The sequence below is a fragment of the Notolabrus celidotus genome, chromosome 6 (assembly GCF_009762535.1).
Source record: "Notolabrus celidotus isolate fNotCel1 chromosome 6, fNotCel1.pri, whole genome shotgun sequence".
NCBI classification, from domain to species: domain Eukaryota; kingdom Metazoa; phylum Chordata; class Actinopteri; order Labriformes; family Labridae; genus Notolabrus; species Notolabrus celidotus.
The window spans coordinates 29,535,094-29,551,471 of NC_048277.1; the positions used below are offsets into that span (position 1 = coordinate 29,535,094).

A 16,378-nucleotide genomic window follows, 5' to 3' on the forward strand; every position below is an offset into this window, starting at 1 on the left:
AACGGGGTCTTTACAGGATTCCCTAAAAAGTCCATCAGACGGCTGCAGCTCATACAGAATGCTGCTGCTCGAGTCCTAACAAGGACCAAAAAAGTAGACCACATCACTCCAGTTCTGAGATCTCTACACTGGCTTCCTGTCTGTCAGAGAATAGACTTTAAAATCCTGCTGATGGTTTATAAAGCACTGAATGGTTTAGGCCCAAAATACATTACTGATCTGCTGCTACTGTATGAACCACCTCGACCTCTGAGGTCATCAGGTACTGGTCTGCTTTCAGTCCTGAGAGTCAGAACGAAACATGGCGAAGCAGCGTTTAGTCATTATGCAACACATATCTGGAACAAACTCCCTGAAAGCTGTAGGTCTGCTCCAACTCTCACCTCTTTTAAATCAAAGATTAAGACCTTTTTATTTGCCACTGCCACTGTCATTTTTAATATATCTCTAATTTTCCTTTTCTTTTCTGTTTAATTATATTTGTCATTTTAATTGTGTTCTTTTATGCTTGTCTGAATGTCTCCAATGCTTTTAATGTTTTAATGTAAAGCACATTGAGTTGCCCTCGTGTATGAAATGTGCTATACAAATAAAGTTGCCTCGCCTTGCCTTGCATTGCCTCTGCGACGAGGACTCTGTATATTGGGTGCACTTAGACCACTTGGCCACCTGCGCCTCCCAAAAAAATATTTTAAACAATTATAAGTTAAAACAATATTGGAACTGCTCTTATGTTAAGTCCTTTATTTGATGAATCAGGCTTTGTAATGCTTTGGTTGAATAATGTCTGCCCTGTTATTGAGATGTATGGTATTGCATTTTGATTTGTTGTTCCTTAAAATGCTTGGTTAAAGTCATAGCTTAGTGAGGAGTAGATAAAAATGTTTATGTGCTGGTCCAAAAAATGATCTGAATAGTGACCCTTGATTCCTGATCCGTTGCACCCCTACTGCTAACCATAGTTTAATTTAACAGGTACACACAGTATATAATTGGTATTCAAAATTGGTCATCATTCATGGCGCTCTCCAAACCCTTTACCGCACTGTTCTCAATAGCCACGGCACTGCACCACTTTTGGCTGCATTTGAGCACAGCTGATCACACCCAGCCTTGTCACAGTGTATGTTTGAAGTGCAGGAGTCATACATTTAGCTCTATATTTCCTCCCAGTGCAGTTACTCTTTGTAAAGTCTTTACAGGAGGAATACAGTGACACATAGTAAGCGGACAAACCTGGCTGTCACATGAATGTTTCTTCCTCTGGTTCATCCTTTTAACCGAGCAACACTCTGGTGTCTGTCCTAGTCACACTTGTTACTGTCTCTTCTCTGTAGTGCTTTGTTTTACAGTGCATGCAAAACCACTCCCAGACTGCCCAGGGACAAACCACCTGAAGCAGAACTGAAAGTAGATGCAGTCTGTCCCCTTTTGTCACTTCTTTTATTTATGAAAACAAGGCCCTCTACTCATCCCAGCCACTGTTTTCATACTTTTTTTTCCCTTCACAAGTGTTGTCTATTAACTCTGCTCTTCTCTTCTTACCTGTTGTTGCACTGTGTAAACTACTAGCCGGTAACCGCCGGTCCCTTGGCTGTGAGTCCCCTATTGACAGTGGTAAGAGAAGGGTTTCCTGGATATCACCGCTCCTCCACTGCTCTCTCTCATTCTGCGCGTTTCTCACTGCGTCCACTAACGTGCTTTGATCTCTCCTCTCATCTCATCCTGATTTTATTTCATTCCACTTGGCGAAAAAGTCCAGTTTGTCCTACATTGAGATTGCTGTGGATTGTTTGTGCCATCAATGACGTGTTCCCGAGGTGATCCACCGTGGCAAATGTTGTTTTGGTCACTTGTTCACTCAAACAAAGGAGGCAAAAATTGACTGCAGTTTGTCTGTATGCTCACGCGGATCATCTCACACTAATCCTGCTGCATTTTTACCCACGAGATCTCGGGATGTTGTTGTTTGTTTGATGAAAAGCCAGTCTGCATTAGACTGAATCAGAGCCTGGATAAGGGTTAAATCCCCAACATGTCCCAGAGCTTCTCTGCCAAATGAGGCATGATAACCTGAGATAGCCTGTAGCATAATACCTGGCTATTTGGCTGTACACTAAAGAAAAGTGCATGAAGTATCGGTGTGATTTGGTCTGTAGTGTTGGTATGCATCCACCTCCTATAGAACTTTAATTAAAGAACATTATTAGCATGTCCTAAGATCAAGTCATTAATATCGTGTTTGTTGATCTCTCTCCAGGGACGCTGTCTGCTGTAATTTGGGGGTTTACTCAACATCTATTTGCTTCACTTTCACTTCATGTTATTTGCAACTTAAACCCCAGTATTGTGAATTGAAACGATGCAAGTCAAAAACAAGTTACAAAAACCTGTTGAGGAAAATATGCATTTGAACTGAAAGTGATGTTGCACCAGCAGAGGTGCTGAATCAGACGTGTGACTTTTTGAATAACGCTTGGTACTTTTGGGTACAATCAAGACAACGTTGTATTTGTGTCTTTTCTTTGAACTACTTCAGCAGTAATTAAGAGAAAACAATTCATTGTATATGCTGTAACAAGTTAACCTAGATGCCTCACTCTGTGTAAAACCTTCCAGGTGACTATGCTGGGTTTCCAGGATGTGGCCTCCTGCGCCTACACAGCACCTACCGCCACGACCTCAAGATTTACGCTTCTGATGAAGGCAGGGTACAGATGACAGCAGCTGCTTTTGCAAAGGTAACTCTGCTCCAGGTCCAAAGAAAAACTTTTGATGTACACTACCAGTCAAAAGTTTGGAAACACCTTCTCATTCAAGGGTTATTCAAGGGCTATTTATTGTAATTATTTGAAACAGTGTAGATTAATACCAAATAAATGAAAACTACAAAAGAACACATATGGAATTATTTAATTAACAAAAAAGTGTTAAACAAAAGAATATGTTTTCTATTTTAGATTCTGTAAAGTAGCCCCCTTTTTCCTTCATGGCAGCTTTGCACACTCTTGGTATTCTCTCAGTCTGCTTCATGAAGTGGTCTCCTGGAATGGTTTCTAATTAACATGAGCCTTGTCAAGAGTTCATTTTAGAATGACTTGCCCTCTTAATGTGTTTGAGACCATCAGTTGTGTTGTTCAGAGGTAGGGTTAGTACACAATGGATAGCCCTATTTGACTACTGTTGTAATCCATATTATGAAGGTGGAAGGAAGAAGGTGTGTCCAAACTTTTGACTGGTAGTGTACCTTTTTAACTTTCATCCTAACAACCAATGTTCAACTGTTATGGACTTCAGACTGATCCCTGAAAGAATACCTCTCCTGCATGCTTTAAATCTGGTTCCAGGGTTCCTCACTGAAGCTTTAAATTCTTATTAGCCAAAAAATATCTAATTTTCACATCCATGTGTTTGGATAATTTTTCTCTTTGCATCTTTTCAAAGTTTACAGAGATTACTTTTCTTTGATTAACTGATAGGTTTTACAGGTTTTTCAGCTTCTTTGGCAGGAAATAAAATGTGACTTGAGAAGTAACAGCAAATCAAACTCGTGAAATTCCTGCTTTTAAAAAAAAAATCTAAAATCCAAAACAAAAAAAATAATGGTATGCTCCTTTATCACTTTTTGCTCTTCGAGGGGAAAACAAAGAAACAGCCTCTTCAGTTTGACTGAATCTGAAACAGATCAAGTTCCCTCTGCACGTCCTCTCTGCACTTCTTCTCATGGCTTGGATTCATTAAAAATGCAAAACTTTGACTTCAGTTCCATTTTGGTGTCCCTGCAGGGTTTGCTGGCTCTGGAAGGGGAATTGACACCAATCCTGGTCCAGATGGTGAAAAGCGCCAACATGAACGGACTGCTGGACAGCGACAGTGACTCTCTGACCGACTGCCAGCAGAAAGTAAAGGCTGGGCTGCATGAGATCATGCAGAGGGACCAGGAGTTCACTGAGGAGGACTATCAGAAGGTATGTGGTAAACCTGAGGGGGAAAATCTGGAAAAGGCTTGATTTGATAAGATACTTTGTGCTAGCAAGTTTCCACACGTCAAGCTTAATCAGTTGAAAATAAACCAACATATCTCAAGAATTGTGAAAATATTCAGCTGCAAGTCACTTATCTGTTTTGAAATACTTTCCATTCTCTACTGTTTCTGGAACACAGATTGTTATTCAAGCTGAACTCAGTGGAATAATAGCTGCAGTAGACTGTCATAAGCAGTAAATGTTATATAAATTCTATTTTAGGGTATGAGAAATGTCTTTACTTATAATAACAGTATTTTTATATTCACCACATGTCCAGAAGTTGACGTTTCTTGCTGCCCTTTCTAAAATAAGTGCACAAGTAAACATTCCCGTGTCTGTGACGTCTAAGTTTTATTAGATAACTCTTTCCTGACGACATGCTTTGATGTGATTTATACTGACAGCATGTTATCTTTTCCCCCTCTTTCCATTTTGTTCCAGTTGGCACCAACTGGCAGCCCGTCTTTGGTGAACTCAATGAAAGTCATCCAGAATCCAGTCAAAACCTGCGACAAGGTGTACACCCTCATCCAGAGTCTCAACTCACAGATCCGCAAGAGGCTGGAGGACCCGAAGTCTGCAGGTACTTTATGTTCTGGTTTATGTGTAAAGTAAAAAAAAACACTGTGACATTAAGAAAAAAAGTATTAAACCATTTCAGTGTTTTTAAGCTGTGATGCTGAATTTCAAGTAATAAGCATTATTTTTTACATGAATTAACCTGAAGGAAAAAATGAAGAGCGTGCATACAAAAACCTGTTTATGTCTGCTTTTAAAGAAGTATTTGTTAAGTCTTGTTTTTGCTTTTGTTTTGTTATTGTAAAGCACTTCGTAACCTGTTCTACAACGGTGTGATATACAACAGCCTATCTTACTTCCTATTTAGTAGTTTAGTATTTGGATTTATGTTAAAAATCACCTGATATCTCACCCTGCTCATGTCTCCTCAGACCTTCAGCTCTACCACAGCGAGACGTTGGAGCTGATGCTGCAGCGCTGGTCCAAACTGGAGAGAGACTTTCGCATGAAGAACGGCCGCTACGACATCAGCAAGATCCCGGACATCTACGACTGCATCAAATACGACTCGCAGCACAACGCCTCGCTCGGGCTGGAGGATACGCTGGAGCTGTTCAGACTGTCCCGCGCCCTCGCTGACATCGTCATACCACAGGTTAACGGAGAAGTGATACAGTTTTATAGAACACTTGTTGTGGTCTCAGGCTCTACCTCGTTTATTCATGGGTGTAGAGGAAAACAAGCCAACACATTTAAAAGACTTTCTTCTTTTGTTTATGAGTGTAGTTTACCTTAAGATGTGTGTGACAGAAGGAAGAACTAAGAGGGGGACATGACGAGGCTAAATCTTCTGAAGGAGTCAGGGATGTTAACAAACGGGCCACTTTAGAGAATTATTGAACCATGTGGCAAGATTAAGGCTGCAAGACCAGCGTGAGTCAGGAGTGAAAATCAACGTGTAGCATCAGTTATTCTGAAAAATGAGCCAGTTAGAAAGTGCTTGAAAGTAAGAGAAAGAGTGGTATTTAATTATCTAAAGGCCTTCCTTGCATAATTGTGCCACTTTTTTTTTTTTAACTTTGTTCACTCTGTAAAGTAAGGTAGTGATCTGTACATGTTTCCCCTCTGACCCAAATTACCATGATATAAGGATCCGTCTTGTCATGACCACAGTAAGCAGATAAAAGTGGATGAAAGCAAAAACAGACATTTTCTTCCATTTCATCCATTCCAGGAGTATGGCATCACCAAAGCAGAGAAACTGGACATCGCACAAGCTTACTGCGTCCCTCTGATGAAGAAAATCCAGCTTGACCTGCAGAGGACTCACGAGGACGAGGCCGTCAACAAGCTGCACCCCCTGTGAGAACACAACCCCCCCACTGAAGCACACACAAACATGTTTACATATATATACACAGGCTGTACTAAAACAGTATACACAGTGTGTGTTTGTGTGTGTTCAGGCCCTGTGTTGTTTGACTGATAAGCTCTGTGTGGTTTCCTGTCCCCCCCTGGTGTTCAGGTATTCTCGTGGTGTGATGTCTCCTGGTCGTCACGTCCGCACACGTCTCTACTTCACCAGCGAGAGCCACGTTCACTCGCTGCTCAGTATCTTCCGCTACGGAGGCCTGTTGAATGTACGCTCTAATGTAATCATCTCTCACTTTTTTTTTCAACTTCATTTTTGTTGTTTTATAACAAATATTTTACAAAAAAATCCTGAAAACATAAGACAGACAGGGTCATCATGAGTGAGGGAAAATGTTGAACATGATGTACCATCAGAAGGGACAGAGAGGAGAAAAAACAATCAAAGAAGTAGTGGGGTGTTGAGCTCTGTTATTCAACCGCATGAATGTCTAGTTCCTAAGTGTCCAAGAATTTCTTTAGAACCCTTAAGGTCCTGTTAGTTCAATATTGTCCACAGGAGGCACAAACAAGACCTTTTCCACATCATTACACATTCATATAAGTTGTCCAATTCTTCCAATATTTTTCACCTTTTTTCGTTGCATGTCTTCTATGATTCATAGGGTAGTAATGTAAGGATAGGGATGTAAGGATATACCGCAAGACGGTAAAAAATCAATACAAATAAGGGTGGATTAATATCGATTCAACAAAATACTTGAACTTTGCATCCCTAATTTAAACAGATTTACCTTATTTTTTCTTTAAATCCTTCTCTCTTCATATTCGGCATAACCCCTGATAACATTAATGATAGAGACATAATGTCCTTACTAAGAATTTTGCTTTTAATAGCCAAAAAAACAATTACAACGTCCTGGTTGAATCGGCTTCCTCCCAGCATTTCGCAATGGAGAGGCAGAGTTAAAGCTGTCCTTATAATGGAAAAAATCACAGCAAGGTTACAGCTGAAGACAAACAAGTTTCTCAGTACATGGGCACCAGTGATACAGGCAATGCCTGAGCTCTAGTCACCTTTTGTTTTTTCATTTTTTTTATTTAAATTGGTTTATTGATTTCACTTCAGTTTTACCCTAAATACACTTGTGTAATTGTACATTATAACTAATGAATCAATATTGTGAAATAAGATAAGAATGTAGTGACAACGATTTTAGTTATAGGAAATTGTCTCATTAATATGTAAAGATAAGGTGTAAAGGGAATACATCTCCTGTATGTGTGCTTGTTGTGTGTCAATTGAAAAAAAATATAAATCCAAAGTTTAAAAAAAAAAAATACTTGAAATTTACAACCGTAATTTAAAGAGATTGACCTTGTTTACCGCATACAGTGGTTATATTTGAGTTACAACACACCTTAAAAATGAAAAAGGATTACTTTGTTTTCAGAGAAATATAAGAGAAAAAATATATATTGCAATTTTCCATATCTGAGAATTGAAATAAAATAATAGTTATTTAAGTTTTGAGTTTCTTGAAAATCATTAGAGAATCGTGAGGGAATTGTATCATGAACCAAAAATTGTGATTCGAATCAAATCATGGGCTGAGTGTATCCTTACATCCCTACTTTAAAGCTTAAAGAGACTATAGCCTCGTTGTAGGTTCATACAGGGCACTGTCTCTTTGATTTGTGTTGGTGTGATGTTTGTGTTTCATTCATGCTCATTGTATTATATTTGTGTGTGTGTGTTTGCATAAATGTGTGTGTGTGTACCAGGAGGAGAAAGACCAGCAGTGGAAACAGGCAATGGACTACCTGAGTGCTGTGTCTGAACTCAACTACATGACCCAGATAGTCATTATGCTCTATGAAGACAACAACAAGGTAACAGCTGCATGGCTGTGCAGTAAAGGCACCCTTCACATTTATATGATATCATCTGCCGTTTGTACATCAAACATCTTTCTCCGGTATTCAGGACCCGTCCTCAGAGGAGCGTTTCCACGTCGAGCTTCACTTCAGTCCTGGAGTCAAAGGCTGTGAAGATGAGGAGAACATCCCTCTTGGTTTTGGCTTCCGCCCAGCTTCATCTGAGGTGTGTGTGTCCTGCTTCTTTCTGACTTCATGTGCAGAGAGCTTCATTCACAAACTGAAAGACAGTCTATTAATATTTCACAAAGGAGCAACCCAGATCCAATACGAAGTCCACAAAACTCCTACAAACTACATTTGACAAAATGCTCACCTGCTGTGGGATGAATCGGATTTTTCTCCATTAACAGCTTCTTTTTTTTTCTGCACCCGAGGATGCGTAAAATTGCAGAGCTGTATCTAAAATGAGATGAATGATTTAGGCTGTTATCTCTGTATTTTCATGGTTATCAGGGCTGCCTGTCTGACACTGTTCTACTTTTTAAGGAAATTGGCAGTGTGTTGGTGTATCTGAAGAAGATAAAAGGCCTCCAGGGCTCCAAAGTTGATTGCTAATTGTGAAGTACTAACAGAGGAGGCTGCACCTCCATTTGTTCTGCTATGCACACCAAGTCTGGCAGTGTTACATCGTCACATTCAGAGGCAGTGTTCCTTTTTGTAAATGCTAGTTATTTAGCAAGAGATGAAGTATTCATCTCTTTGGACTTTACATACAGTGATCCAACATATGATTTGATTAGACAGAGAGAAGGGCAGTCCAACCCTGTTCACAACTCGCGGATGCACAACCTAAACCTGCAGCGTTTAGTTGCACGTGATCTCAGTCAGCGGTTTCAGAGCAAAGCTTTTCATATTTTCATTTATGAATAATCTTGGAAAGCTATGATGTCTTCTTCCTGGGGATTTTTCTCGTCCATACTTGTGAATGAGGCTCCACCTTGAAAATTATATTACTGTATCTTTCCTTCTTGTTTTTTCTAACCAATCAGAATGAAGACAAAAAGCCCAACCAGGGCAGCCTGGAGGACCTCTGCCAGGACCAGACAGACCAGGCGAGTCACATCTCTGAGCCAATCAACATCCAGAGAAGGTCCCCCATGATCCGCAACCGCAAGACAGGCTCCATGGAGGTACCAGAGCATGGCATGATGACAGGGCCAGACTGTGCTTCTTTATATTTCCTGTTTAAGGCTCTCCTTGGTTTAGTCTTTGACTCTTTGTGCATTTGTTTGTTCTTTAATGTCAAAAGTGTTTTGATTTGAAGTCAAAAGGAGACACCAGGTCCCTGGTTTACAGTAGCAGCCTTCTCAGCCGTCTCCCGTTTAACCCCTGGTCTTCATGGCCCCACTCAGGTCCTCTCTGAGACCTCCCCCACCCAGTCCTCCAAAGGCTGCACCTCCCACCGACTCTTCCCCTCTGTGTCGCGCCAGTCTCCTGAGATCAAACCAACCAGTGGCCTAGGTGGGCACCTCATTCCTAGTGTGTGTGTTGACGATGTATATATTTGTGTGTGTGGAGAGAGAGAGTTAATGCCAACAGACACACTGACCCCCAACATATTTATCTCCAGCTGTCATCACTGATCCTCCCCTTCATCACATGTCCCAACTGTGACTTCTCCCTCACCCTCCCACCCTTCCATATTTCTCCCGGTCTCCCCTTTTCTTTCTTTGTTTTTCTTTCCCTCTTTTATTTCCATCACCCTCCCCTCTCCCTCTTCCTCAGCCTTTGACGGCCACATAGCTTCCACCCAAGCTTAGCTTGGCAGCAGCCGAACAGGATCAGACTCCAAACTATGCAGGCAAGAGGTCAGCAGGGAGAGCTGCGTTCACAGCCAGCTGCAGGATCTCTAGTGTCACGTAGCGTTCAGAATCCTACAGATCTCTCCATCTAGGTGATCGGGTGGCAGCGTAGTGAACAGATTGTCCCTACTTTTATCTTTTATTTCTGAGGTCTTTGCAGGAAACTCACCAAACTTAACTCATGATTGCAAATGTGCAGAAAATAAACAGGTCACAACTTCCTACTAATACTTACCTTAGACAGTATGCACTTCTTCCTGCTACTGGTTTAGTGCACATGTTTCTCTGTTAGGATTCAACACAAAAGTTAAAAGTTAGCTTTTAACAAAGATGCAACTAACGCATGCAGGGTGTGGCATCAGTCAGAATTAACACCTTTCACTTTTACTCGCCACTGCCGATGGAAACTGTAGATTTCATACAATAATACTTTTATGTTTTTCAAGCCCAAACAGTCCAACAGTTGCAGGAAATTAAAATAGTTCTATTTAATAAATAAATAAATTCAATCATTTAAATCTACATCAGTCTATTCTAAGTGTATACCTTAAGAAATAAAACCTAGTTTGCATGAAGTCAGTTTATCAGCAGAACCTAATTTGGTCTGAAGTTAGATGTTTGGGTAATTCTTCTCGACTCCTCTATCCTGGATCACAAACATTTTGTCAAATGTCTGAAATAGTCCAGATAAGCTCCATCAAAGGCGTTTAAAAGACCCACTTTACCCCCTCAAAGAGCTTTCAATTTACCCATAGCAGGTGGAAGAGGCTTTAAAGGACTTAAGTGTTGCTGTGTGTACTGTTTCCATGAAACACCCAACAACCTGCTAACACGTTGACACTCACACGAGCGTGAGAGCTCGCCGGCTAATTCCAGACGAGTGGAGGAAACCACAAAACCATTAGTGTGAGAACAGGGAGAGGAGTCATGATGTGGAGGACTTCAGTCTGGGATATGAGATTTTAACCACTCTCTTAATTGCTTCACTGCGTACAGCGCTTCTATTAAGTTTAGTTTATTTCCATTGTTTGCCCAAGAAGCGACAACATGAGGTAATTAAACTAAATGGACATGAGCAGGAGTTAGGACACCTACTTTCAGTCATTTCCATATGTTAAACCCAAAATATAGTGAAGTTTAATTATAATATCAGACAGAGAAAACAACACAAACAGGAGCAGGTAAAAGAGCAGTGTGGGTGTAGTGCTGTGTCTCACTAAATGTGCTAATCAGCCTGTCACTCAGTGTTTAATCAGGACAAGTCTGAAAGCAGCAGTTGCTGCTGTGTTTGTGCGACATCAAAGAAGCTCCCTGCTAAAGCCTCTGGGTATTCTCTGAGTGGAGCCTGTCACTTTGTTATGTTATGTATAGTAAGTGTGAGGCCGCTGAGTGATCCCTCCCTGTTCATCACCAACACCAACAACACAGTGAGCTACACAGGTCACAGGCGAGAGCAGCAGGTGTCAGGGACGACCTCTGTTACTGAGCTGCTCTTCATACCTTCAGACTGTTTATAGAGCAAAGACAATGAAGCACAAACTCTGATGCCATTTCAAATATTTCAGATTTGTTTTTAAAACTTTTGAATAATACTTCCTCCTTCGTGTGGTCTGTAAAGTCAATGTTGATTTCAAATATTGGGATAATGGATGCATCAGAATTGGCTCCACCTTCAGAGTGTCAGTGCACAGCAGGGGTCTGAAACAGAGTGTTCGTCTCCCCTCTGCTGCTGTTTGCATACAAAACACACACTAACTGCTGCACTGACTGGTGTGTACACATACACAGACTTAATGCACACATGCACATGTCTCACAGATGTAATCACTGTTGTGAAAACCCTGTAGCTTACTTTTTTCTCAGAACCAAGCCGCTACCTTTTTTCAGATTATTGGTCAGATCTTATCTAAATCATTTTTTCACATCCTAACTCATAAACAAAATAATTGAGTAATAGAGTTCATGTAGTTCCAGGGTTTTCACACAGGTGTACATTTTTTTAAATGTACACACACTCATGCCAGAGTCTCTCCATAGCATACTGATTGTTTGTTATGAATAATGGCATGGTGTGTATTAAAAGCTAACCCTCACCCTGCACACCCCCCCTCCCTCCCCCCCTCACACAGGCTCGCTCTGCTCTGGGCTCTTCAGTGCCTCCGCCCTTGGGGTGTCCTGTAGCGCCCCCAACCTGCGGGATTACGTCCGCACGCACCACCACCACCTCCACCGAAAGCCGCCTCTGTCCCCCGGCAGTCTGCCGTGCCAGATCGGCATGTTTGGTATGTTCACACACGATGGGGGGGCTTTTCATCCTCACCACTTTCGAGGAGGTCTCCAAAGCTGTCTCTCTGGCTTTTAAGAAATCTTCTTTTTTTTCTTCTTCTTTTTGCACCTTTAAGCTCTAAATACTTTGATTTTTGGGACACTCCATATTTGAAACTTATTTATTTATTTTTGATCAAAGCTGCTTCCTTATTTTTGATGCTTTGATTCCCAAACCGAACCAGTAATTTCAATCTGTTGCGTCACCTTTCCTGAGTGATTTGTTCTGCAGTGTGCATGATAAGGGCACTAATTTGACAGCAGAGTGATTAGCTGTGCAGCCAATGTTGATCATGCAGCCTCACAGTACATTGAACTGTGTGGTATTCTGCAGTTATTGGTGATCAGTGCTCCTCCAGATCAGCACGTCCACTCACTGATAACACCACCATCTGCTTGGGTTTCAATGTGTTGAAATGTTCTCTCTCTGTGCATGTTGTTGGAGGTTCTTACCACATCCTCTCTCGGGGAATTTAATTTTTTATAATCCACAGTAAAGTAGTTTTTGTGTCTGGAACCAGAAGCATGGCTTTCTCCATTAATCACTCTTTATGGTAATCCTTACATTAAGAAATTCAGCCTGTTATTTGGAACAGATTCTTTCAAGACTCAATAATCCACCTTTAAATAATCCCCAGTCGCATACTCCTCTCCACTTTCCCCTCAGCCTCATGTTGTCGTGGTGAGTACGAGCTGTTCCTGCAGCCAGCAGGGGTCCCACCAGCAGGTTGAATTATACCAAACATCTGGATCGGCTTTCCTTCAAAGCTTCTTTAATCAAGCAAGTTTTAGTGCTTTCCAAAGATGAATCCGACATCCTCAGGTGAAGTCAGTCGCAGAGATTTTTTTTTTTCTAGAAACTTCTTGTTGCATCTTCAAAGCTGCAGGGATTTCTCTTCTCCCCTCTGCGGGTTTTAAACACATGTAGCTGAGCTGTTCACTTCATCCACCGGGTGTCACTCTGACTGTGAGTTTACATTCTGCCAGCAGCTTACAGATGCTTCCTCTCTCAGTTGTGTTACATCATGTTTTTACTCTCTGAGGGACAGGTAAGGGTTTGGGGCTGACGTCAGGGCTGTTCATTTAAGGGAAGAGAAGGCAACATCAGGACAAATACTTCATTCATTTCACAGGGAATGTTTAAAGAAGGTCAGCTTTTGATTGAGCTCAGTCCTGCTGTGTTGGTGATGATTGTCATTCAGAGCTGCCGTTCAGATAAGTTTGATTTCACCTTCATCAATACAACCATGTTTTTAATTATTCAAAAGATTAATTTATAATTTATGACTATTCATTCCACAAAAGTGGATAATTTTACATGTATTTAGATTTGGGTTTTATTGGGGTTTGAATCACGACTGATTTGGCTTAAAGGAGCCACTGTCAAACATTGAGGGGGAGCTATCAACCGAAATGGAAAATACGATATAAAGAAGGGTCTTTATTAGTGTGTAATCACCTAAATATTAGGATCTTTTTGATTGGCTACCTTAAAATTAGATCTCTCTATCTACAGCGGGAGCCAAACCACCTCCACAGTCTACCATGTTTCCACTGTATTTAGTATCTCAGTGCTAGATACCACTAAATCCCAAACACTCCTTCAAAGTCCCAAAGGCGTTTTTTTCAACCTTAGATATGTTAAGTTTGAGTTCAGGTATCAACATTCTAAATCAGAGCATGCACCCTATAGTTTTCCACCAACAGTTATTGCTTGAATCTGCTTTTTATGGAGACTTTTTTAAAATTTCCTTTTATTTTTGGGCTGTTGTGCCTTTACTCAGGTTACAGAAGAGTAGATAGAGCAGAAACTAGGAAGAGAAAGGGGGATGAAATGCAACAAAGGGCCGCAGGCTGCAATCAAGGACCGAAGCCTCTGCAACATTTTACCACAAGACCAAATGTTAGTAAGTAAGTAAGTAAGATTTATTTATAGAGCATCTCTCAAGAACAGAGGTCACAAGGTGCTTTACAACAACAACAATAGAAAAACATTAAAAGAACAAAACAGCGATTGCAAATAAATACAAAAACATGACATAAAAACAGACAGATTAAACAAAGGCCAGTCTTAACAGATAGGTCTTCAACTGCTTTTTAAAACTGTCAACAGTGTCCACAGTTCTCAGTTCCACAGGGAGACTGTTCCAGAGTTTAGGACCAAGAACCTGGAAAGCACAATCCCCTTTAGTTTTTAACCTGGTACGAGGCACAACCGATAAACCCTGATCAGAGGACCTCAGAGTCTTGCTGGAGTTATAAGGCTTCAGCAGCTCCCTGATATAGACTGGAGCCTGACCATTGAGCGCTCTGTATACAAGAACAAGAATTTTAAACTGGATTCTACATTTAACTGGAAGCCAGTGCAAAGATATGAGGATCGGAGTAACGAGACCTTTTTAGATGATTTTGTCAACAGCTTAGGGGCATTTTAGTGTCTTTGAGCCAGCTGTGCTGCTGTTTTGTTTCACTGTCACTGCTCTTAGGGTCAGTGCAGGCAGAGTTAGTTTTAAAGAACCCATCGCTCATAACCTGCTCAGTACATCTGGAAGATAAACACAAGTAGTTTGTGAACGTTGGAGTATTCAGCTGCTGAAAATCCAGATAAATCCACCAGGGATTAGTAAGGATACCAAAGATAGAGATGAAAAAGAATGAACAAAACACAATATGAAACATCAACCAATAAAAACATCTTGTTACTTCAGTAACACTTACTAAGAGTTTGTTACGTGAGGGTAGAGACGAGCAGGCTTTTATCCCCCATGTCTTTAGGCTCATTTTTAACTCACAGATCTTTAAGTGAGTCAGTTTGATTCTCATCGAACTCTCAGCAAGAAAACAAGTGAGTTTTGAAGAAGTCCAAGGAAGGGAAGAAAAGAGAGATTGGATTCAAAGAAAAATCCCTTGACATAAAGTCCAGCGTCACTCCTCCTGCATGCTGACTATTCATCCAAAATGCCCATCATTTACTTCCTCCACTCCTCAACCTCTCCATCCATTTCTCTGTTTATCTCCTCTTTGTTTATTCAGAGCTCATTTTCACGCATGCTGGTTGGCAGAGGGATGTTGATGAATCGGCAGGCCAACTCTCTCTCTCTCTCTCTCGTTCTGTTTTCTCTCTTTTTGCCTCTTATTGAAATCTCATACCAACAAACAGGCAAACAGGCTGGCAGACACAGGAACCAGCAGTCCCAGTAACACCAGTTACCTTTCTTATCTCCTCAGAGCTGTTCTCTATGCCGCCAGTAAAGAGATTTTCTGTGTCGTTTGCCAGGCATCCGACCAATGGTATGTCTGCTTTTATTCAAGTTCATTTCGACACTCCTCCAGTTTTTTCCTGTTATCTTGCATGGCCTTTTGTTGGGAAAATTTTTTCCTGTGTTCGTTTTCTTGGGGTTGTGACGTTTGACTGCGTTAATTACATTAAAAGTCTCCAAGATTCAAATAAAAAATAAAAATAGAGTTTCTGTTTCACCGCACCCCTTCGGTGTTTGTTGTTCCCTGTGTTGTTTTCAGCCTTCACCTCTAACACCACCTGCTCTGCCTGCTCCTGTTTAATTCCCCTCCCTGATCCTGCTGTTCTTTACAGGTTGGATTTATTTGTGGACTCTGTCTTTATCTCATACTGATCATTGTATTGATACATCACCGTGGGAAGATAATCAATCATGAAATATCCTCACCAGCACTTTTTGCTCAAATTGTTTTGTTGATTTCTAAGTTTTGGTTTTGAACTTTAAAAATCAATTTCTGAAGCAGTGACAACAACATGTGACAACACCCAGAATCACTGATGGGGTTTCTGTTGCACCTGAAGCCACGCCTTGCACCTTGGAGCACATTTGTGCGTCACTGCTTCAGAGCAAGAAGTTCGACCAGCAGAGGTCTCAGAGATGAGATCTGCAGGTGTTAGTTTGCTGTTTTACCTTTGAGCATGTGAGCCGCTCTCCAGAAGGAATCAGGAGCTTATCACAAAATCAGACGGGGAGGTGTACTCTGCTGTACATCAGGTGGTTTATGAACCCTTCCACATTTAGATGCTGGATTGTAGCTTTGTACACATACACCCAACAGAGGACAAGAACAAGAGACTGAAGTTTCTAATAAGAACAATATGACAATTTGGAGCATAAAAATGGATAATACATCTTTCTTCCAAATTATTTTTTGTTTCATTTATTTAACTGTAATGGATTTTTTTTTGTTTTATGCAAATGATTATGCTTTACTTTTTTTTATTGCACTCATCCATTAAGTGCTACTTAAGTAATGTTTTTATAATTGGGATGAACTGAAACAATTCTTTGGTTTATCCGCCTCATTCCTAGGATTGAGGATTTGGGCCAACATTGAGGAAGAAAAAGAAATGTAGTATTTGTAGTATTATAT

The 16,378-nt window shown here is 40.8% G+C and overlaps 1 protein-coding gene across 5 annotated transcripts in view; it reads left to right on the forward strand.

Moving 5' to 3' along the window:
• The window catches only part of LOC117814494 (inositol hexakisphosphate and diphosphoinositol-pentakisphosphate kinase 2-like), a 65,926-nt gene that overhangs the window by 33,389 nt on the left and 16,159 nt on the right, over positions 1–16,378 (forward strand). For 2 of the 5 annotated variants that reach the window (XR_004631581.1, XR_004631580.1), the window contains exons 16-25: positions 2,620–2,741; positions 3,786–3,968; positions 4,470–4,611; positions 4,979–5,202; positions 5,782–5,909; positions 6,073–6,199; positions 7,704–7,811; positions 7,906–8,022; positions 8,849–8,989; positions 11,791–11,943. Coding sequence is in view for 3 of the 5 variants with exons in the window: in XM_034685865.1 (XP_034541756.1) it covers positions 2,620–2,741; positions 3,786–3,968; positions 4,470–4,611; positions 4,979–5,202; positions 5,782–5,909; positions 6,073–6,187; positions 7,704–7,811; positions 7,906–8,022; positions 8,849–8,989; positions 9,212–9,320; positions 11,791–11,943; positions 15,215–15,277 (1,605 nt within the window). In the remaining 2 variants the exon portion in view is untranslated. Of the gene's footprint in view, positions 1–2,619; positions 2,742–3,785; positions 3,969–4,469; positions 4,612–4,978; positions 5,203–5,781; positions 5,910–6,072; positions 6,200–7,703; positions 7,812–7,905; positions 8,023–8,848; positions 8,990–9,211; positions 9,321–11,790; positions 11,944–15,214; positions 15,278–16,378 lie in introns of all 5 variants that reach the window. The other 3 variants (XM_034685865.1, XM_034685867.1, XM_034685866.1) reach the window with 3 other exon arrangements.